A 25,217-nucleotide genomic window follows, 5' to 3' on the forward strand; every position below is an offset into this window, starting at 1 on the left:
CATGGACCTTGCCATTGGTGGCATGGCTTGCATGCCTCTGCGATACAGGAAGCCATACCACAGGTGCAACCACAATTGGAGGGGTATCTGTTGAGAGGTCAGAGAAAATGTGGCTCCTGAAGAGGGGTGACAGTCTTTTCAGTGGTTTCAGGGGCAACAGTCTCGATGACTAACGGATCTGTCCTTGTAACACCAACCAAAACAGCCTTGTGTGCTGGCGCTGTGAACAGCTGCAGCTGACAGAAAGAGGAAATTACAACCATAATTTTTATAAGGCGCATGCAGCTCTACTTTATGGTTATATGATCCTCCTGGGTACAATATTCCAGAGGTAAAATAATTGCCCATTTGGATTTCCGGCCTGTGGCTACTCAGGGGGATGTTGTCATCAGGTGAAACAAAACTGGCATTCCATGAATTGGAGCATGGAATGTTAGATCCCTTAATCATGCAAGTAGGTTAGAAAATTTAATAAGGGAAATAGCTAGGTTGAAGTTAGATATAGTGGGAATTAGTTATGTTTGGCAGTAGGAGGAATAGGACTTCTGGTCAAGTGAATGCAGGGTTATAAATAGAAAATCAAATAGATGTAGAGCAGGAGTAGGTTCAATAATGAATAAGAAAACAGGACTGCAGGTAAGTTACTATGAACAACACAGTGAACGTACTGTTGTAGCCACGGTAGACAAGAAGCCAACACTGTGGAGTTTCCCTTCTGTTTGTGTGTTTGGTAACTTGAATGTAACAACATCCATAGGGAACGCTGCATGACAGATCTGTCAGTTTGTTGTGGTCTAATTTACCTTTTACTGTTCTTCTTCAAGTACCGTCATCTTTTTGTTTTGTTTCCATGGTCCAGCTACTCCGTACCACGGCCATGTGTGAAATGATTCTATTCAACTTATTCTCCAGGGAGCGTAATGCTGTAAGGGAATTTCTCACTATTTTCAGCTACTGAATAATGAACACATCTTCAATGGTAATCTGATGTATTGTTTCAACTATTTACATCAGTTGTGAAGATAGATCCAATTATCGATAACTCATAAGTCAAACACCTCATTCAGTCAGTACATCTGACCACACCGAACTCAACTTAAGATAGGAGATTTACAATCTCATTTTTCTTGGGCCTTTACAGTGTAATATGTGTTTTTTCTAGGGTTTTCATGATATCTTCAAGGGGTGTCACCAAGGCATATATGTCCATGTCCAGAAAGTCTACTACACTCACCACACCACACCTTGCCCCTGCTGTGTTATGCAACTTCTAGGTGCCATCTGTACAGGTCACAGATTGGGATACAGACAGTGGATTTTTCTGAGTACATAAAATGTTTATAAAAGATAAAAGACCTGACCATCTTTCAACAGAGTGAGTATCTTCAGTGGAACATCTGTCTTCTCACAAATAGCCCATTTTACACTACAGCATGAACCACAGATGAGATTGAAGAAATGTATGCTGAGATAAAAGAAATTATTCAGAAACTTAAGGGAAATGAAAATCTAATAGTGATGGGGGACTGAAATATGATAGTAGGAAAAGGAAGAGAAGGGAAAATTGTAGGTTAATATGGAGTGGGGGAAAGGAATGGGCAAAAATACTGTCTGGTATAATTTTGCACAGAACATGATTTAATCATTGCTAACACTTGGTTTAAGACTCATGACAGAAGGCTGTATACATGGAAGACCCCTGGAGACACCGGAAAATTTCAGATTGATTATATAATTGTAATATATACTTTAGAACCAGATTTTAAATTGTAGACATTTTCGGGGGTGGACGTGGAATCTGACCTCAATTTGTTGGTTATGAACTGTAGATTAAAACTGAAGAAAATGGGAAAAGTTGGGAGATTCAGAAGATGGGATCTAGATAACTTGAGAGACCAGGAGGTTTTTGACAGTTTCAAAGGGAGTATCAGGCAATTGTTGATTAGATCAGTGAAAGGAATACAGTATACGACAAATAGGTACCTTCAAGAGATGAAATAGTGGAAGGCAACAGTGGATCAAGCAGGTAAAAAGACAAGGTCTAGTAGAAATCCTTGGATAACACAGGAGTATTGAATGTACCTGATGAAAGAAGAAAATACAAAAATGCACCAAATAAAGCAGATGAAAAGAAATATAAGCATCTAAGAAATGAAAATGAGAGGAATTGCAAAATTGCTAGGCAGGAATGGTTAGAGGACAAATGTCAGGATTTAGAAGTATATTTCACAAGAGGAAATCTAAATACCAACTTCTCCCGAACAGACCATGACGGCCCAATGGTACCAACTGGCCACCGTGTCATCCTTAGCCCATAGGTATCACTGGGTGCGGATATGGAGGGCCATGTGGTCAGCACACTGCTCTCCTCGCCATATGTCAATATCCGAGACCAGAGCCACTTCTTCTCAATCAAGTAGCTCCTCAGCTTGCCTCACAAGGGCTGAGTGCACCCCGCTTGCCAACAATGCTCGGTAGACTGGATGGTCACCCATCCAAGTTCTAGCCCAGCCTGACATTGCTTAACTTTGGTGATCTGACAGGAACTGGTGTAACAATTGCGGCAAGGCCGTTGGCAAAGATAGATACCATCTACAGGAAAATTAAAGAAACCTCTGGAGGAAAAAGTAGCAGCTGTATGAATATCAAGAGCTCAGATGGAAAACCAGTCCCAAGCAAAGAAGGAAAGGCTCAAAAAGGTGGAAGGAGTATATAAGGGTTGTGGCGAAACAAGCGCTGTATCGTTTGAGAGATACAGAGGCGAGTGAGTGTGCCGGGACATATCCCAGTTCACTGCTAGTAGCACCACATCACCATAAAGCATCTGTGCGTAGCACACAAGTTTGCACCATAATTAAGAATGAAATTAAAAGTTAAAGTTGCTTTTTGAAACTTTGTCAACATATGCTTTAGTGTAATAATGTTTAAACTGTCAAGTATCAGATTGATTAGGTCAATATTTGACCTAAATACATCGTTTTAAGAAAAAAATAAGTGGCGCTAAATAATAAAGTTAGGAAGCCAGAAATTGGTCATAATGTGCAGATGTATGTCAAAATTAACTGGTACAAGTCTCAATGTGATTACAGCAATATTTTGGTCAGAATCCACAGTTTTAAGAAAAAGTGTAGACTCTAAATATTAGACTTAGAACTGTGAAAATTTGATGATATTTCAGTTCAACATAAAAATAATAATTATGTGAACCCATTAATCTACCTCTAACAGTTTTCATGTACTTAACTGAAAACTAAATTTGGAACAATTATGTTCTTATTTGTGATTCGTGAGTTTCTCCCAGCGTATTTGATAATCAAAATATCCACGGATGAACTGCCGGTCTACAGTGTCCAACAGGCACAATATTTCAGTGACCATACATGTCGCCATCATCAGGTGAACTGACGGACTGAGCTCCTGTGAACGTGCCCGTATGGAGATCCAAACGATATGGCTGCTCAGGAGGAACTGGGTTCGGTCGCGGGAGCGGCCAATTTAAATACGCTCCACCCGCGGCACACTCCCTCTGCCACCCGCACCCCGCACCACGCTCACGCAGTGGAACAGATTGCGACGGCGTCTGAGATGACGTCAGTATGATGGCTCTGTCCGCCATGGTCATCACAACTATATGTTTGCTCGATTTACTCTTCATTAACCCAATCGCTGATTCCCAAGCCTTGCTAAAATTATAGCCACAGTCACGGTTTATGAGGTCGTCATTGGTGCGAATTTCGATGGCCTCTCTAACAACGCTGTCCCAGTATCTCGACGTCTGTACCAGAATCCTCGTGCGTTCATACTCCATAGCGTGATTTTCCGACAAACAATGTTCAGTGACCACCGACTTGCTCGGTTACATCAGTCGAGTGTACCTCTGGTGTTCATGGCATCGATCCTCGACGGTATGCATCGTCTGACCAATGTACGACTTGCCACATTGACACAGAATCTGGTACATGCCGGCCTTCCTCAAACTGAGGTCATCTTTGGCGCTCCCCACCAGTGCACGAGTTTTATTCGGAGGACGAAACACAGTTCCGACCCGGTGTTTCTTCAGAATGCGGGCGATTTTCCCCGAGAGTGCGCCTGTATATTGAATAAACGCAGTGCCTACCTCCTCCCTCGTGATTTCATCCATCTCCACAGGTTGTGCTGTAGTGGTTGGGCGGAGAGCACGTTGAATCTGCCACTCTGGGTACCCATTTTTTTCGAAATACAGTTCTCAGATGTTCCAATTCCTGGGGTACTCTCCCTGCATCAGAGATAGTGCGTGCCCTATGTACTAGAGTTTTAAGTACCCCATTCCTCTGTGAAGGGTGGTGGCAGCTGTCTGCGTGCAAATACAAATCAGTGTGCGCTGTCTTCCGATACACCCCATGACCTAGGGTGCCGTCAGCCCTTCTCTTGACCAAGAAGTCAAGGAAAGGTAATTTACCCTCTGTTTCAGTCTCCATAGTGAATTTGATGTTGATGTGTATGGAGTTTAGATGTGTAAGGAAGTCAAGGAGTTTATCCATACCATGTGGCCAGATGATGAACGTGTCGTCCATGTAATGGAAAAAGCAAGTAGGTTTCCATTCGGATGACGACAGGGCTCCCTCCTTGAAGTTCTCCATGTACAAATTCGCTACACCGGTGAGAGTGGACTACTCATGGCGACTCCCTCCACTTGTTCGTAGTATTCTCCATTAAAAATAAAATACGTGGAAGTCAAGACATGCCTAAAATGTTCAGTGGTCTTCTCGTCAAACTTCTGACTAATCAATTCTAATGACTCTTGCAGGGGTACCCTCGTAAACAAGGAAACGACGTCAAAACTCACCATGATATCTGACTCATCCAACCTGAAGCTATCAAGGCGTTTAACAAAAGCCATGGAATTACAGATGTGATGAGGGCATTTACCCACATAAGGACTTAATATTCCCATTAGGTATTTGGCCAACAAATATTTAGGTGCCCTGATGTTGCTGACAATGGGGCGTAATGGTACCCCCTCTTTGTGAATCTTCGAGAATCCATATAGTCTAGGCGGTACCGGACCTTGGAGTAACAATTTCTTAGCGTCACCCTCCAGTAAATCTGCGTCCTTGAGAAGCGACCTCGTCTTGTTCTCCGCCCATAAGAAGGCAACGGGACATCAAACAGCTAAGTTCTCACGTCTCCTTGACAAACCTGTTGAATAGGTTGCAGCTCGACTTCCGCCTGAATCAGCTGCGGAAATACATCGCGAAAGTTGTCGTGAGTTGATGAAATCCAAGCCGATGAAGTCAAATATCGCCAGTAAAGAGAGGGCGGCCATTCGTGATCTGAGGGAGCGCTCTGAAATTGTTGTCTTACTGGCTGACAAAGGCAATGCTACAGTAGTTGTCTCGCATAAGGACTACACAGATAAGATGCAGAGGCTGCTATATGACAATTCCTACTGGAAGATCAGCATTGACCCTACAAAGAAGGTGGAGAACAAGACGTGGTCGCTTCTCAAGGACGTTGGATGAGTCAGATATCATGGTGAGTTTTTATATCATTTCCTTGTTTACAAGAGTACCCCTGCGAGTCACTAGAACTGATTAGTCAGAAGTTTGACGAGAAGACCACTGAACATTTTAGGCATGTCTTGACTTCCACGTATTTTATTTTTAATGGAGAATACTACAAACAAATGGAGGGAGTCACCATGGGTAGTCCACTCTCAACGGTGGTAGCGAATTTGTACATGGAGAAATTCGAGGAGGAAGCCCTGTCGTCATCTGAATGGAAGCCTACTTGCTTTTTCCATTACATGGACGACACGTTCATCATCTGGCCACATGGTATGGATAAACTCCTTGACTTCCTTACACATCTAAACTCCATACACCCCAACATCAAATTCACTATGGAGACTGAAACGGAGGGTAAATTACCTTTCCTTGACATCTTGGCCAAGAGAAGGGCTGACGGCACCCTAGGTCATGGGGTGTATCGGAAGACAGCGCACACTGATCTCTATTTGCACACAGACAGCTGCCACCACCCTTCACAGAGGAATGGGGTACTTAAAACTCTAGTACATAGGGCGCGCACTATCTCTGACGCAGAGAGTCTACCCCAGGAATTGGAACATCTGAGAACTGTATTTCGAAAAAATGGGTACCCAGAGTGGCAGATTCAACGTGCTCTCCGCCCAACCACTACAGCACAACCTGTGGAGATGGATGAAATCACGAGGGAGGAGGTAGGCACTGCGTTTATTCCATATACAGGCGCACTCTCGGGGAAAATCACCCGCATTCTGAAGAAACACCGGGTCGGAACTGTGTTTCGTCCTCCGAATAAAACTCGTGCACTGGTGGGGAGCGCCAAAGATGACCTCAGTTTGAGGAAGGCCGGCATGTACCAGATTCTGTGTCAATGTGGCAAGTCGTACATTGGTCAGACGATGCATACCGTCGAGGATCGATGCCATGAACACCAGAGGTACACTCGACTGATGTAACCGAGCAAGTCGGTGGTCACTGAACATTGTTTGTCGGAAAATCACGCTATGGAGTATGAACGCACGAGGATTCTGGTACAGACGTCGAGATACTGGGACAGCGTTGTTAGAGAGGCCATCGAAATTCGCACCAATGACGACCTCATAAACCGTGATTGTGGCTATAATTTTAGCAAGGCTGGGGAATCAGCGATTGGGTTAATCAAGAGTAAATCGAGCAAACGTATAGTTGTGACGACCACGGCGGACAGAGCCATCACACCAATGTCATCTCAGATGCCGTCGCAATCTGTTCCACCGCGTGACTGTGGCGCGGGGTGCGGATGGCGGAGGGAGTGTGCCGCGGGTGGAGGGTATTCATATCGGCCACCGCCGCGACCGAACCCAGTTCCCCCCGAGCAGCCATAGCACACGGATCTCCATACCGGCACGTTCACAGGAGCTCAGTCCGTCAGTTCACCTGATGATGGCGACATGTATGATCACCAATATATTGTGCCTGTTGGACACTGTAGACCGGGTGACCGTGGATATTTTGATGTTCTTATTTGTATAGATTAAGCATCTGGTATATTAACGCTAGAAAGTTTTGGTTACAGCACGTGATGTTAATAACAAACAATACAAGGTCTCTTTAAAGTTGTAGTTCAGAGGTTACGTTCTACTGTCAGTTGCATTCTAAAAATTCTAGAAGGCAAAGTTTTAATACAAGTGAGCTAAAACTTTCTGTGATTTTAACCAACTTATGTACATGCATGCAAAAATTACAAAGATTCTAAATTGATTCACAGCATTGTTATTAAATGTTATGTGTCCGAGAAAGTGGCTGTTTAAAGACTGCTGCAGTGTGCATAGGGCAGATGACAGCAGGTGTTCCCTTGGGCGTCTGCTGTGCCACATACATAAATACAGCCTGAGAGGCAAGACTAGGCTTCACTTCGCACCCAACCACAGTAAGATTTGCAGCAGTCAAACACCAGAGTGTGCACTGCCTCGGATGACGTCAGAGATAGGCTTGTAGAAAATGCTTACTTTCAATAATGATAGAAAGGGGACTCGCAAGGACTGTACACCATCCTGGATGCTTAGATTTTGCAAAAGTAACTGTTAGTGTGCCACCCATAATGTTAACAAATACACGTGGCAAGTGTTGACAATTATCTTCCGTATTTGTGGCAAGCATTTCCTTTGATTATCAATAGTCGGGGTGAAAGAAGATTTAGTAGGTGCTTACCATAGAGGTTGCTTCTGAACTGCTCATAGTGCTGTTTAGGATAGAGAGATTTACTGTCAGTATGAACATAATGAATAATTACAATGTTGAGCATGTGAAACTTTACCAACTATATGTATCAATTAGAATTCCAAATCTTCATTTATGATCCCACTGAGCAAATAGAAACATTTCTTTCAGAGGGCTGGACAAGAATGTGGACTTGTAGACTGAGAACTATGGTCAGTATGTTTTCCATCACTTTTTGGCTGACCACAGAAATAGTTGCCAGGCTCTTGTAAATGACGGCGAACAACATTTACAACAATTCCAATTTCCTCCTATGGCTAACGATTATTATTAGCATGAGAGAACCAACCCACCATCCACAGGGTCCAACAAGAGAGATGAACTTGAAGGCAACATTAAAGAAATGGAAGAGGAGACAGATGAAAATGAGATGGAGATATGATACTGTGAGAAGAATTTGACAGTGTACTGAAGGACCTCAGCAAAACAAGGCCCCAGAGCTAGACAACATTTCATCAGAAATACTGACAGCCTTGGGAGAGCCAAGAATGACAAAACTATTCCATCTAGTGTGGAAGACATATGAGACAGGCGGAATACCCTCAGACTTCAAGAAGAATGTAATAACAACAATTCCAAAGAAAGCAGATGCTGACAGTTGTGAATATTACCGAATTATCAGTTTAATAAGTCATGATTGCAAAATACTAACATAAATTCTTTACAGAAGCTGATCTTGGGGAAGACCAATTTGTGTTCTGGAGAAATGTAGAAACGTGAGGCAATACTGACCCGACGACTTATCTTAAAAGATAGGTTAAGAAAAGACAAATCTACATTTACAGCATTTGTAGAGTTAGATGAAGCTTTTGACAATGTTGACTGGAACACTTACTTTGAAATTCTGAAGGTAGCAGGGTTTAAATACAGAGAATTAAAAACTATTTACAGCTTGTACGGAAACCAGACGCCAGTTATAAGAGTCCAGGGCATAAAAGGACAGTAATGTTTGAGAAGCATTGAGCAAGCAGTAAAGGAAACCACAGAAAAATTTGGAGTATGAATTAAATTCCAGGAAGAAGAAATAAAATCCTTGAGGTTTGCCAATGACATTGTAATTCTGAGGGAGACAGCAAAGGGCTTGGAAGAGCAGTTGAATGAAATGATAGTATCTTGAAAGGAACGTATAAGATGAAAATTTACAAAAGGAAAACAAATGAGGTTATGTTTAGGGAATTAGATTAGGAAATGAGATACTTCAAACAATAGATGAGTTTTTTTATTCGGGCAAAACAACTCATGATGGCAGAAGCAGAGACGATATAAAATACAGACTGGCAATGCATTAAAAGTGTTTCTGAAGAAGAGAAATTTGTGAGCACTGAAAATAGATTTAAAAATATTATGAAAAAGTAAAGTTGCTACTCACCATATAGCAGAGATGCTGAGTTGCAGATAGGCACAACAAAAGACTGTCACAAATAAAGCTTTTGCCCAGTAAAGCCTTCGTCAAAAATAGAACCCCCCCCCCCCCCCCGTCTCTCTCTCTCTCTCTCTCTCTCTCTCTCTCTCTCACACACACACACACACACACACACACACATGCAAATGCAACCCACTCACACATGACTGCAGCCTCAGACAACTGAGGCCTTACTGGTCGAAAGCTTTATCTGTGACAGTCTTTTTGTTGTACCTATCTGCGACACTACATTGCGAGTTACAAATTTCCTTTTTATAATATATTACATTCCATCCTGGATTTTCCATTGTTTGAAAATAGATTTAAGTGTTAGAAAGTCTTTTCGGAAAGTATATGTATGGAGTGTAGCCATGTATGGAAGTGAAACATGGATGATACAACAGTTTAGACAAAAAGAAAATAGCTTTTTAGATGTAGCGTTACATAGGAATGCTGAAGTTTAGATGGGTAGATCACATAACTAATGAGGAGGTACTGAATAGAATTGGGAAGAAATAAAATTTATGGTACAAACTGACTAGAACAAGGGATCAGTTGACAGGACACATTCTCAGACATCAAGTGATCACCAAATTAGTATCGGAGGGAGACTAAGAAATGAATACAGCAAAAATATTCAGAAGGATGTTGGTTGCACTAGTTATTCGGAGATGAAGAGGCTACATAGGATAGAGTAGCATGGAGAACTACCTCACACCAGTCTTTGGACTGAAGACCACAAGAACAGCAACAACAATACTTTCCTTAAAACAGTTTCCTGTTGTTATCATTTTGTTTGTTTAGGTTTACTTTTAGTACTAATTATAAATTTTGTGTTCAATTCTCATACTTCCAATACCAATATAGTGTGTTATGTCACCTGTCTCACAGGGCTCTGATTCTGACAATTAATATACTATTCTACTTCCATTCTTATTTATGGCTTATTACCATATTACTGTTTATCTTGCTTACAATACTGTAGTCCAGACATTATTCCAGTTCTGCTTAGTGAGTTCCTCTTCCTGTGTCCAGTTGCTGTTCAATGAGCCGTACAATGCCAGCTAGCCTTAGCTATAATATCTCCCTTCTTCTTGAAGACACCTGCCGCTTTTCACTTCTAGAAGTGCTGCTCCCTTACTGCCCCTACCGCAGAGTGCCACATTATGCACTGTTACCCCACTTTCACTGGCCCAGAGTCACTATGTGCACCAGTGATATCCTCACCAGTTTTGCGCCGGAATGTATTAAGTTTCATAATGCACATGCAAATGTCCAATCTTTGCCAGTTCATTTTTCACAATGCTCACATCTCTGTAATACTTCTGTCAGAAGCCTGGGTCAAACTAAGTCTTTCCACAAGTTCACTACATCTAGACAGATACATCTTTCTAACACAATGGATCTAACCAATGAGGAGGTGGTGTAGGGTCGTACATTCACTCTGATTTATCACCTACTGTGCTACATCCATAAAACAATAATGAAGATGAACAAGTGGAATATATGTTTGTAGGGACCAAATCCCATGCATCGAATTACTGGGACTCTGTGATCTGGGAAGCAGTCAAAATTAGACTTAGCGATAATAACTTTAACAGAGTCAATGGCTATGCACTTAGCAACACCTGGAAGAGTGCACTGGATAAAGAAAAATTGCAGAGGAAAACTTCCCGCACTTTACCTCCTGATTCAACGCATGGCGCTGCAAGCAACGCGGGATAGAAACTACATCTATGGAAGTGGAGGGCACCACTTCACTATGTGCGATACCGCTGTTGCTAAGATGTTTTCCAGCCAATCAGAAGCCGTCCTTTGCATATAAAAGTGGGAGCATCGCCATTTTACGACAGTCAGTTTTAGCCCTGACGACGACCATGGAGGTAGTGGTTGAAAGCTTGGAGTTTTATCCTGAATTTATGCGGCATGTACACCAAGAGACTTTTATTCACTGCCCACTATATCAGATATCTTCAACCACTCGTTAATACCACGTTCTCCCCGAGGCCTGGAAACAGCGACTGGTTAAGCCACTACCCAAAAAGAATGTCACCACAGGACCCTCTGATTATCAACCTATTTTCATTCTTCCTGCACTATTCAAGGTCTTAGAACATATAGTCCATGACTAGCTAACAAACTACCTAACTACAGGTAACCAACTAGAAAAATACCAATCAGGTTTCCATAAACTTCGCAGCAAAGCACAGCACATCTACCTCAATAGAGGTAACAGATGATCTGAAGCTTGCTTGGGATGCACAACACACAACTATCATGTGCTTCTTAGACTTCAGTAAAGCCTTTGTACTGTTGACTATGACATTTTACTTGCCAAACTTAGCAGCCTAAATTTCTCACCAAGTGCAGAGCAACGGTTTCACTCGCGTCTGGCGCCTCTCCAGCAATGCGTCATGTGCGGCACCATAAAGCTACAGTGGAGGCAGGTAGTATTGGGCATCTCTCAGGGTTCAGTATTATGTCCCACACTCTTTTCACTGTATGTAAATGATACGGCATTGGTTTTATCCTATTGCAAATAGCACTTGTACACTGATGACATCTACTAGTATGTAAGTGCAAAATCAAAAAACCTGAAGACAGCTATCAAGAATCTCAGTGCCAACCTGTGTGCACTACAAAAAACGGGTGCGGGAAACAGGGTTAAAGCTCACACCATCCCAAACCCAAGCAGTACTAGTTGGTCATTCTAGGTTCACAAGCCCGAAATATTGGGAATCCCTACCACCTTTAACTCTAACTGGAACAAATATTAATTTCTCTTCTTCAGCAAAGAGTCTAGGAGTAATAATAAATGAAAATCTAAACAGGACTTAGCATGTAACTGCACTGTGCAAGAAAGCATCAGCATCTCTCCAAGCCCTACAAAAATATAAAAAGTTCTTCCCTCCTGACCTGAAAAGGACTTGTACAAATACTCATACCTCCAGTCACTAATTACAGGCCTTTCTCAGGATAGCTCATAACATCTGGAAATGGTTATGAACACCTGTGTTTGTAATATTTGTAACGTTCGACTATTTGACCACATTTCATCAAAATATTAACAGCTATCCTGGCTCTGTGCAGGCAAGGGCAGAGATTTCCATACCCTCTGTCTTCTCTACCATCTTATCAATAAACACTGTTCTTCATAGCTCTCCTTGACCTTAATGCTCTTGTCTGAACAACACGGAAGAAAACTCACTCTCATCAGAGCAAAATCCTATCAGACCCATTCCATTGTTCAGCCTGTTTCTTGACATCCTTTTCAGTAGCAGGAACCTGACTCTGGAATAACCTCCCACAGAACTGGAAAACATCTCCAGCTTCAGAAGACAGTTAATGACATATCTATCAGAGCAACAATAAGGATCACCGTTGTCCCTGTATGCACCTGTTGCCCTTATACATCACTCTTTCCAACCCAATCTTCCACTACTCTTAGCCAATGCAACATCCTTAAATTTCCTCTTCCCTAGAACTCGTTATATCAAAAAACATCTATTTTTTACAACGTTAATTCTTCTTATGTCTGCCACCACATTAATATTATTATTCTCACTATTTTCATTCTTACTATTAACACTATCAGTGGTAGTAACTGCAGTAATCCATGTACTGCCAGTATTAACTCTATTACCTTATAGTCAGTTTCAGACAATCAAATTATTTTAATATTACTTGCCATGTTGAAATTGTTATTTCTCAGGTAATTATGACGTAAAAAGGTACCATATATGTGAAACCCTGGTCTGATATAAGGGAGGGCATAACGGCCCTAGTCACATCAGGTTAAATAAATACATTTGTCCTCTGAGTTATATTGTGCTTTAGCTTAAGGGGACTTGTATGTAAATAACTGTCAAAAAAGCAATTTTTTAATTTTTTTCTTACAAAATTCTCCATAGTTCTCTGAAGGAGAAAAGGTTTGCTTCCAGGAAAATGGACCACAGAAAGTACCAAACTTAGAGGAATTTAAAAGTGGTTGCACACACTACGACATCCCCGTGGCACATAGTCATTACTGTTAAAAATAAAGTTTTGATCTCATTTGTTCCATTTTTATGACTTTTTAGTCCTTTAAGTTGGCTAATCTGAAAAATGTTTATAGTTGCTTATCTTTTGTTTGTCATTGTCTGCTGTTGTTTTGGCGCGAGTATTTTGTTTACATAGAAGTATTGTGTGCATGAGTTTCTTATTCCACTTGAAAGCACTGGGAAGAATTAAGAAGTTCGGTGTTAAATAATGTACATATTATGGAAATTGGTTCACCAAGTGGATTAACTCAGCTAATACTGAAATACGAGGGTTGCCCAGAAAGTATTGAACCACATTTTTTTTCTTCAACAATTATTTTTGTTGAACATATGAGAATTACACTCACAAAAGAATAGTGTTTTATCTACACAAACTATTTTTCCATGTAATTTCCATCCTGTTCTATGGCCTTCTTCCACCGCAAAACAAGGTTGTGTATGCCCTATTGGTACCAATCCTTGTCCTGGTGGTGGAGCCAGTGTTTCACTGTGCGAATCACCTCCTCATCATCCTCAAAATATCTTCCAAGAGTGGTGTCTGTCCTCACAAATGACAACATCAGCTCGCTGAAACATGTCAGGTGTGACAGCCATGGACGGTCTCCACGACCGCTGCAAACTATGGAGCTCCACCAAACAACCTTCTGATCATTCACCCTCTGTGCTCAGTGACTAACTGTACTTCTGTCGATAGCTCCATAGACTTTTCACAAGCATTTACAAATATTCCCCACAGTTTCTTTCTCTGCAGTGAGAAATTCAATGACGGCACTTTGCTTGTAATGTATGTCACCTACAAATGCCATTTTGAAACTGTCCTGTAGCTACGCTACCTGTTGGAAGTGACGGAAACTTGGCGCACTCACTCAGGAGACTCCAAATAATAGAATTACTTTTGAATGAATTATGGGAACAGCAGTGATCAATGTCTTATAAATAATTACTATTAAAAACAGTCTTGATCACGATTTATTTAACAAGGTGACCGGTTTCGACCACTACTGTGGTCATCTTCAGACCATTGAGTAGGAACCTCTTTCTGTTGGAGAATCACTACTGATGTACACATCTTACCAATGAGTAGTGATTCTCCAACAGAAAGAGGTTCCTACTCAATGGTCTGAAGATGACCACAGTAGTGGTCGAAACCGGTCACCTTGTTAAATAAATCGTGATCAAGACTGTTTTTAATAGTAATTATCCAAATAATAGATTTGTAACATTTCACATTCATAGAAATGTTTTCGTCTGAGCAAAAAAATGGGGTGCATTACTTTCTGGGCAACCCTCGTACAACATGATACAACACTTGAATCAGCTTCAACTACTCCAAGCACTACAAATATTTGGACAATGAGCTTGACTTATTAATCCTCATAATGTAGAGTCGCCAATTATTGATTTAGGTTTTGTTATTGTTGAACCCTCTACTCTATCGGAACTAATAAATAAAGCTTTGCAGAGTAATGAATGTGGCAATAGTGCTGTGAAGGTAACTACCTTCACACCACATGCTAGAAGAGATACATGCTAGAAGAGGTTGTGCATCAAAATTAAGAATTGTTTGTAATTTTTGTGATTTAAGCAAATGTGGTTATACTTGTGGTGTAACTAAACAGAGAGTGTATAACACAAATCTTAAACTTGCTTATGCTGTGAGGTGTATAGGCAAAGGTACAGAAGTGCACAAATTCTCTGCACTCTTATGGACTTACCTCCGCCTACAAGATTTGACAGGTACAATAAAATTATTCTATAGACTTTAGAAGAAGTAGCAAATGACAGTATGAAAAATGCTGTTCAGGAAAGTGTGGACATGAATGACAGCAATACATATATGTCTGCAGCCCAGGATGCATCCTGGCAACAAAGAGGCCATAGATCCCTAAATGGTGTAGTGATAGCTACCTCCTTGGGCAATGGTGAAGTCATTGATGTGGAATGTATTACCAAGTACTGCCATGGCTGTACTAGTGGAACTGAAAACCATAAATGTTGGATTAACTTTAGTGGTTATAGTGGAAGTATGGAATCTGAGGTTGATGTGAAGGTATTTCACAGGTCAGTTGAGAAATATAATGTGATGTACACATCTTACCTATGAGATGAAGACGCAAAAAAAGTTTGTGACTCCAAACCATATGCTGACACAAATACTGAAAACATGGAGTGTGTTGGACATGTCCAGAAAGGGTTAGTTACAAGAATGAGGAACCTGAAGAGGAATTTGAAGGGAAAGAAATTAGCTGATGATAAGTGCATTAGTGGATTTGGTCGGCTTACCGATGGAGAAATAGGCAGGTTGCAGTATTATTATGGACAAGCCATAGGACAAAATAAAAATGCCCTTGAGGGAATGAAAAAGACAGTATGGGCTATCTTCTTTCACAAATCCTCCACAGGTGACAACCCACGCTATGCACTCTGCCCACTTGGCAGTGATTCAAGGTGTGGTTAGCAGAGGGCTATAACTCAAGGTGATATCTACAACCATCAACATTCTTTGCCATTTGCTATAATGGAAGTTATAAAATCTATATATAGGAATCTTTGTGACACAAGATTATTAGACAAACAGATACCAAAAACTGTTCTAGTAGGACTAACAAGGGCCACAACGTTTGGAACACAGATTTACTGTAAACTTCGTACACTCATAGTACTCCACAAGGACAACAAAGCGTGTAAGCAGTAGCATGTACTTCTCAAGCATTATTGAGAAAATCCGAAGATAATTTTGGTCATCAAATATATATGGCTGTTCGTGGCCATTTTTACCCGGAAGCGGCAGCAACCAAGTGGTTAGCGTTCAAGCCCCGTAATCGCTGGATCGAGTCCTATTTGTCAGTTTTATATTACAATTGATATAATGGGAAAAATACGTGTAACCAGATGAACTTTTATTAAATTTACACTGTTATTTGGCAGTCTACAAATTTTTATTATCACAAATAATATAATATTCATAACTATCAACTAGTAAACAACCAAATGCATAAAGTGATACTGAAAGTGTATGCTTGTCCATTTCTTCAAAACTGTTCATATTTAATTGAAAGAGAATGAGAAATTGATTCTGATGAAGATGTTATTAAAATGCTCTTGATACTGCATGACCAACCTTTGATTGTGACACCATACACAATCATTAACACGGCTCCAGGGAGGTAGGGTCCCCGTCCCTATTCCTCCACTAGAGGAATTCCTGTCTGGCACGTCCACGTCGCGGGGGTGGGCATCCTACACTTCAGTAGGCCGGAGTGCTAGGATTGCTGAGTTCGGGCAGGGACCCAATCCCGTGGGGCATAACACGGAACCCATGCCCAGGGTCATGGGTGAAGACCTTAATGGCGGCGACGGCGGAGAACCAAGACTTTGGAATGGCTTAGCTGGCAGATGAGGCAACCCTCCTTTCTGGGGATTAAATGAGAAGGGAACCACTGCCTTGTGGTGGAGGAGAAATTCCAAAGGCTAAGGGAGACAACCCCAACAGAAAATCCTTTCTTGCCTTAGGCCTAGCAAGCCAGTAGGAAAGTCTTCATATATTACTTTCAAAACACAGACGAGCCTCGCAACGAACCCCTAAGGATTTGACCCCACTGTTTTTTCAAGTACTGGTGCGAATGATGGGAGCCCTGATGATATTAATAAGTACAAGAAGATGAAACCAACTGGACTAAAAAATAAGCAAAATATTGGCACCCTTAATATATTAACCCACAATGGAAAAATGGAAGAAATGACAGATGTACTAACAGAGAGAAAGTTAGATATATTGGGATTAAGCGAAACAAAGTGGAAGGAAAACGGTGAGAAGAATTTGAGAGGAGGAGGAAAACTTTACTGGAGTGGGAATAACAGGTTTGGAAGAAATGGTGTGGCAGTGATGGTGAATATGAATGTACAAAGCTGTATTGAAAGTGTGAGATATATATCAGACAGGATCATAATCTTAAACCTGAGATTCCAAAAAGAAACACTAAAAGTAATCCAGAGTTATGCACCTCAAGCGGGATGTAGTGAAGAAGAGAAGATGGGGTTTGAAAATGAGTTAGAAAACCATATAGAGAGTGCTAATATAATGATGGAAGATTTTAATGCACAGGTAGGCAAAGACAGAAAGGGATTGTTGGAATGTTTTGGATATGGAGGCAGAAATGAAAAAGGGGAAAGACTCCTGGATTTGTGCTAGAGGAATGGAATGAAAATAGCAAACAGATGGTTTATGAAGAGAGAAAGTCATGCTATCACCAGATACAGTTGGGATGGAAAAACTAAGAGTGCAATTGACTATATTCTAGTAGATAGGGAATGGGGAGAGAAGGTAACAAATGCGAAGGTAATTGCAAGTGTGAGTGCAGAAGGAGACCACAGATTACTGGTGGGACAAAAGAAAATGAATAAGTGTGTGAAAAATAGAAAACAGAAGAAAGTGATGAGGATACAGGATTGGAAACTGAAGGAGAGTGAAAGTGCTGAGAAGTACAGAGGATTAATCACACAAAAATTTCCAAAAGAAGTTTTCTGCGATGTAGAAAAAGAATGGAGTTTATTCAAAGACACTTCAGTCGAAGCAGCACAAAAAGTATGTGGCAGAACACCTGGAAAGGAAAAAGTAAGACAGACAAGTTGATGGGATGATACCACAATCCAAGCAGTCAGAAGAAAAAAATGGAGCATGGAGAAAGTGGTAGAAAACTAAAAATGAAGAAGGCCATAAAAAATATATAGAGGAAAAGAAGAAGTGCAAAGAAATAATGGAAACAGCAAAGAAAAAGGCATGGGAAGAGTTTCCAAAAAAACTTGAAGAAGATGTGAAGAGCAAGAAGAAAATGTTCTATAAAATGATGAAAAATAAAAGGAACGCTTCTGAAGTACCAGTACAAATGGAAACAGAGGGCAGTACCGTGATTGAAGATCCAGGGAATATAAAAGATCTCTGGAAAGAACATTTTAAGAAATTGTTAAACGCTGAGGAGCAGGTACACGAGGAAACAACAAATAATGGAGAAATTGAGAGAAGTTGGGAAGCAGAATTAGGACAAATTACACTGGAAGAAATAACTGTGAAGATGGTGAATGGGGGAAAAGCCCCAGGACCTGATGGAGTATCTGTGGACATGATAAGAGCAGCAGGTCCAGTGGGAATACAGTGGCTGTATAGAGTACCATCAAGTGTGTGGAGAAATAGTACAATACCTAACGATTGGAGAAGAGGAGACATTGTTCCCATCTTCAAAACAGGCAATAAAAGACTTTGTAAAAACTACAGAGGAATAACCCTTATGAGTCATACATCCAAGATTTTTGAAAGAATTTTACTAAATCAAATAAGTGAAAAGACAGAAAAGGAGCTGAGTGAAGAACAGTACAGGTTTAGGAAAGGAAGAAGCACGATCGACCTGATGTTTATTATCTGTCAACTGATGGAAAAAAGTTGGGAGTAAAACAAAAGGGTGATAATGGTTATTATAGACATAGAAAAGGCATATGACTCAGTTAACAGGGAAACACTATGGGAAGAAATGAAGAAGATAGATGTAGAAGATGGATAAATTAATGTAATAAAGACAATGTACAGAGGACACAATTGTAGAATTAGAACACCATTGGGGAGCTCTGAATACTTTGAAATAAGACAAGGACTTAAGCAAGGAAGTATCTCCTGCACTTTTTAATGTTGTGATGGAGGGAATGAATAGGGCAGTTAAAGATATAGTAAAAGAAAAAGACAAAAAATATGATTTTTGCAGATGATATGGTAATATGGGGTGATAAAGAGGTAGATGTACAGTTACAACTTGATGTGTGGAAGAAACTAATGAAAAGGTGTGGATTAAAAATAAATAAAGATAAGAGTGAAGTAATGGTATTTGGAAGAGAGAAAGGGATCAACGGAATTATTACCTTGAATGGAGAACCCCTCAAAGTGGTAGAAAATTTCACTTATTTAGGGAGTGAAATATCTAGGGATTGAAGAATAACTAACGAAATTAATAGGAGGTTACAGAAGGGAGGCAATTTCTACCAAACAATAAAACACCTGAGTTGGAATAAGGAAGTTTCAGAAAAAAAGCAAAACTCCTTATGTATATGAATTATTACTTCCCTATTGTCACCTATGGTGGAGAAACATGGACAACGACAGAAAGGAACTGGAGCAGACTGCAAGCAGGAGAAATGAAATTTCTCAGAGCAGTTAAGGGAAAAACAAGAATGGACAGAGTAAGGAATGTAGAGATTAGAAAGGACCTTAAACAAGACAGTATGAGATAAGAAATTGAAAAAAAGAGATTAAGATGGTATGAGCATGTTAAGAGGATGCATGGGCAGAGACTCCCCAAAATTATGGAAGAACTAAAGATAGATGGGAAAAGACCTAGAGGGCACCCAAGAACACGGTGGAAAATTGGAGTGAGAATATCTGTGGAAAGGAGAGGTGTGACCCAGCAGCATGCGGAGAAAGAAAAGTGGTGGGAGGACCAAACCAAATGGAGAGGACTCGTCAGCACCCAGACCCAGCAGTAGCTGGAGCAGGATCCGGATATAGATAGACTGCATGACCAATTATTAGCGCCGATATTTAAGGAAATGCTGCATTCTGCATGGTTTGCTTCCAAATTATCAGCTGAAAGAGAAGTTTTTGAAAATGTTAACGAGGTTTGCTTTTCCACGAAAAACCTCAAAAGACTTTGCGTATGCAGAAACATAGGATTTATTCAATGCAGCTGGTGCCGTTTAACTTTATGTTTTCCATGTTTCTATGAAAAATACCATCATGCAACTTCTACTCGTAATGTCAAAAGCAACGATTAATTGTACATCTTTCGAAAGCCGTCTGTGCCGGTCAAAGCTTGCAGGTAACAAGTAGTTTCGGGGTCCTTTCAGGTATAAGGGATTTCTCAAATCATGGACAAGCATACATTTTTAGTATCACTTTATGCGTTTAGTCGTTTACTAGTCGATAGTTAAGAATATTATATCATTTGTGCTAATAAAAATTTGTAGACTGCCAAATAACATTGTAAATTTAATAAAAGTTCATCCGGTTACACATATTCTTCCCATTATATCAATTGTAATATAAATAGTAAAGAAAATGAATGTGTTAGAAATTAAAAAAAAAAAAAAAAAAAAAAAAAAAAAAAAAAAAAAAAAAAAAAAAAAAAAAAAAAAGTGACAAATGGGACTCGATCCAGCGATTACGGGGCTTGAACATTAACCACTCGGGGCTGCTGCCACTTCCTGGTAAAAATGGCCACGCACAGCCATATGTATTTGGCGACTGAAATTATCTTGCGATTTTCTCAGTAACACTTGAGAATTACGCGCTACTGCTAACATGTTTTGTTGTCCTCGTGGAGTACTATGAGTGTACAAAGTTTACTGTAAATCCACGTTTCAAAGTCGTGGCCTCCCCTTTTAAATGCTTTGAAAATAGGTGTGTTAGATGTTGTTCTATGTTTCAATGACAGTGCAGTGGAAAGGCTTAACGTTATGGAACTGATGGGAGTGCCTGATGGACTAAATATGCATAGATTCCAATAGCCACTGACCGAAGGAGACTCTTCAAAGGAGAAAAATCAGCGTTGGAAGCCACCAAAGCAGCAAGAATAACAAGATGTGTCAAAAAGAGAAGGGAGGAAGAACAACACAGGAAATAAGATGAATATGGACCTGGGATGCATTAGTGCTATGCAAGTTTAATAGCAAAAGCAAGTTTTAATTTTAACTTGAATTTCCTGAAAGTTAAATTATTTCATGTTCTGGTGCATTTTGGCTAAAAACTAATAAAGATAGAGAGCTGACATTTTGTATACTGTCTTAAAACATGCTTAACTAAAAAGTACGCTACTCTTGTGACTTAATTTTGAAAATAAAATGCTTCTTTGAAGAAAAACCCTTAATTCATTTCCAAAATTTTTGATAATCATACTTAAAAATTTTTGTACCACAATTTATTATAGCACCATCTTTTTCAACAGTTTGCTTTAAAGGTGATAGCGTAAAGAACTTACAGGAAAAAAATAAACCTCCTGCTTTGTTTGTATTTTGAGTAATGTGTGCCTAGGGTGTACATAAATAATTAGCATAATTTAATTCACTTGCAATAAAAATACAATTAAAAAAAGTGTGAGAGCTAAAGCTGTGGTTCATACATAAATATGTTCCCAAAAGATCTCTTAAAACATGGTAAACATTATATGGCCTTATAAATCTTATTCTTTTAGTCACAATGTTTAGAAAACTGACACATCACCTTTAACTACAAAGCACATCACAGCCCACACAAAACATTGGGAGATAATGGCGTTCACAGAATTCTATCATGGCAATCCATCATTAAGAAAAGTTTTGTGTACACAGGTCTGCTTAATAGGAGCCGAGTAGCACACAATTGTTACATCCCACTAGGAGAATCATGGATGAATGTGGCAGAGACTCATCTAGCTTTGTCATAATTTGTGGTCTCAACCTGACCATTCTTTCAAAAAGATCTAAGCTGCCAAGCTCACCAATTATGTGATTCTGATGACATCAACAAAAGCAGGAATAGCAGCACTGCTGCCTGGGTGTCTCAGCTCTTTCCATCATTTCAGCCTTCAATCACTGTGCCCTTCCTTGCAGAAACTGCCTTACCTCACCACCATTTATCATCAATATCGCTACTATGTCACCTCTGATAGCATAGGACACCGAGCTCACCCAGAGTGCACAGCACCACTGTAAACGATGTTAATACCCCCAAGAGACATAATGAATTTTAGCCTCAAGAATATCAGTGTACTCAATCACAGAGAGACAGAGAGAGAGAGGGAAAAAAAAACGTAACATTTCCCAATTTCCCACATCAAAAGTCAGACATGAGATAGGCTACACTTTGTAATTACTCCAGTCCACAAAGAATGTACAGAACATTATAGTTCTGTAATCACAATAAGAGAGTGTATATGTGAATCACTATAAGAAGAAACAATCCTAAATACCAATATCCTCCCCTCTCCAACCCCTCTTCCCCACACACATTCTGTCAATTGTTACAACAACCCAGGAAACAAAGTTCACATCCACTTGTAACAAGTTGAAGTTTTGAGATCACTGATAGAGTTAAAAAAAAGCAAGTTCTGGAAGAAAACACTCACATCTCCCCACAATTACTGTCATTCACCAATACCCACTCCAAGCAAGCAAAACACTCAAAAGCTGTCTATCAGACAGCAGCATTGAATCAGTCCCCAGCAGCACAAGTGGATGCTTCTGACTCTGCCTTCCCTCACAGAGATCACATTCCCAAGATGGGAACAGGTTTAAACTTCTCAAAATGCTCAAACTTCAAGGACAAAGGCACACAGTCAACACACAGGTTCAAAAGAGTCCACTCACAACTAGAGTTTCAGTAAATGACTGGGAATTAGATACTTCACTTACCTAAAATGGCATGGATGTGAATTTTTCTTTAACATAAAGCTCAGAACATTAGACAGAAAGACAAGACTCTAAGCTGTTACATACCACTCAAGAGGACTGGTGTGTGACAAATGATACTTGTGAATTATAGCCATAAAACCCATAAAATAAATTATCCTAGACGAGAACTTGAAGATTGTGTGGATCTGTTATTTTATTGCCTTGTGGAGAACCATGGTGAAAGACAGCATCTGTCTTTGGGATGGGATGATGATTGCAGTAACTTCATGAGAGGAAGCTCGTACACGGACACAAATATAGCAGGTTCTAATATCACTGCCATACTTTGGAGAAGTGACAGATCCTTGGGGAATACATATTTTTAACAACAGTTGTGATGTGAATCAGACATTGTGCAAATATTATTCATATTCATTCTTTCAATAGACTTCCACGTAGAGGTTTCATGATGGATGTTATGTTTTGACAGAAGTCTGATGTTATGTAAATGATGTTGTATGTGTTCATGAAAATATACAGATTATAAAACGGAAAGAGCCTCATATGCATTCAAGAGAAGTTGGAACAACAGTATTAAATTTCCACATAGTAATAGCTATATAATGAGCAGACAAAGTCTGTCATAGTTAGGCCTATACACAATAATGGTCAAGCAACTAAAAGGTAACAAAGAAACAATGTCAAGTCTTCACTGAATCATTCATGTCCAGCAAAGCAGAATACTAAAACTCTTCAGAAAACTTGCATCACACAACTTGTAGTTATATTACACATTCTACATGCAAATGATGGTCACACTTTTAGTCAGTTACTACTCAAAAGTATGACTTCAAATAAGGTATATCTTTTTAAAAGTTCTAAACAGAGTTATCAAAAACGTTTTACCTTGTTGTTAGCATTTCTTGCTTTCATATTAAGAATTAGCACAGGGATAGGATAGAGCACAGATTCACCCTCAGTCCAATACTGCAAATATAACTCAACGAACTCTGTGTCTCTGTGTGCCACCATTTCACTGACATGCATTGTGCAAGAATGGTGATATCGAGCTCCAAACTGAAAAAGCGAGCTTGTATCCCCAGAAACAGTAGGACACAGCTGCAAAAAGTTGCCTTTTGCTTTAGAAATCTCCTTTAGCCATCCATCTGGAGTGAATCGTACTGCAGTCAGATTTATAGTGTTTCTCTGATGGAAGAGAGATAAAACCAATTTAAAATATGAATAAAAACAGCAGCAAATTAAACAAAAAACAGAAAATCAGAATATTGCTGCTTACTTCTGTATTTGGTTGGAGATTAAATTCAGCAGAAATTTTCTTTCTGAAAAGCACAGCTGGTGCATCACCCTCTCCATAAAGCAGCCATGGCATAACATTATCCTTCCACTCATGTTCAAGCTTTCGATCTTCAAAAAGCTTACATGGACTGCCTTTGTAATTATTATCATACAGCAGCATTGCACACATATTAGCTAACATCTGACATGAAGAAACATTGTGCAGCTGCAAAACGATTTTTTTAATAAAAGGAATTTAAAGATTTGGCAGTGAGTTAATCATAATGTCTGCATTAAGGCAACACACAACTTTTACTCTGAAACGACTGAGTTTTTGATAAAACACAAAAATTAAAGACAGGCTTTTAAAATTAAATACATAAAATCAGTAGTCCCAAACAAATATTAATGTTATTGAAAATTATTAAGTAAATAATCTTGTTTAGGAATACACTGATATGTGAAGAAAGTATAGGGATTGAATATCACACAAACCTCAAAGGATCAATAATAACATATTTAAAGGGACTTCTGAAGGAAAAAAATATTTTTTAAGGTCTCAGTACATACCTTGCAGAGGTAGACAGCTCTATGTAGGTTCATTTTTATATAACTGGACACTACTTTGTTATCAGAAGCATACCGCACAGTGAACACACTTTCTTCCTCTGGCCAATCGAGAAACAACGAACTTGGAATGCACATATCACCACTAAGGTGCCAGTTCTTTCCAGTACAATTGCAAGGCCTCTGTCCCAGTACAGATGGTTTGTTCGAGCAGGGGACACAATTTTTACCACTCACTGAAGGAACTGTGCCTTTTGCACATTTAACGCAGTGCAAGTCAGAATAGTTTCCATTCAGTTCCCTCTCCACTAAAACAGACATAACTAAGTTAGTTCATTACCAAACTGAAGTATGTATATTTATTTTAATCCGTAATAATAAAAAATATGTTCCCCATGAAACATAAGTTGATTCTTTATAAAGAGCAGATACCAATAATATGGGTAGTGAATGGAAATAAAGCAAAACATTCATGAACAGCAAAACATTTCTCCTCCACACAAAGGCAAATTGCATATAGATGTATTGCCTACATTAAGCAAATAATTATAACCATACTTTACAGCACACTCAAAGACAAAAGAAAAGATTCACCACAAAGGAATTATCTTAATGGGGCAGAAATCAGTAGATGCGATATACGTGTACATACAAACAAATAATTACAATTTCAGAAAAAACTGAATGATTTAGTCAAAAGAAACAGTTTCATAAATTGAG

General features: G+C 39.7%; 1 protein-coding gene across 2 annotated transcripts in view; it reads right to left on the reverse strand.

Annotated features, from left to right (window-relative positions):
* The window catches only part of LOC124615793 (meckelin), a 213,460-nt gene that overhangs the window by 174,926 nt on the left and 13,317 nt on the right, over window positions 1-25,217 (reverse strand). For both annotated transcript variants that reach the window (XM_047143917.1, XM_047143916.1), the window contains exons 3-5: window positions 24,501-24,805; window positions 23,932-24,156; window positions 23,541-23,840 (exon numbers count right to left, since the gene is read on the reverse strand). In XM_047143917.1, the coding sequence (XP_046999873.1) occupies window positions 23,541-23,840; window positions 23,932-24,156; window positions 24,501-24,805 (830 nt within the window). The remainder of the gene's footprint in view (window positions 1-23,540; window positions 23,841-23,931; window positions 24,157-24,500; window positions 24,806-25,217) is intronic.

Source organism: Schistocerca americana, chromosome 5 (genome assembly GCF_021461395.2).
Source record: "Schistocerca americana isolate TAMUIC-IGC-003095 chromosome 5, iqSchAmer2.1, whole genome shotgun sequence".
NCBI lineage: Eukaryota > Metazoa > Arthropoda > Insecta > Orthoptera > Acrididae > Schistocerca > Schistocerca americana.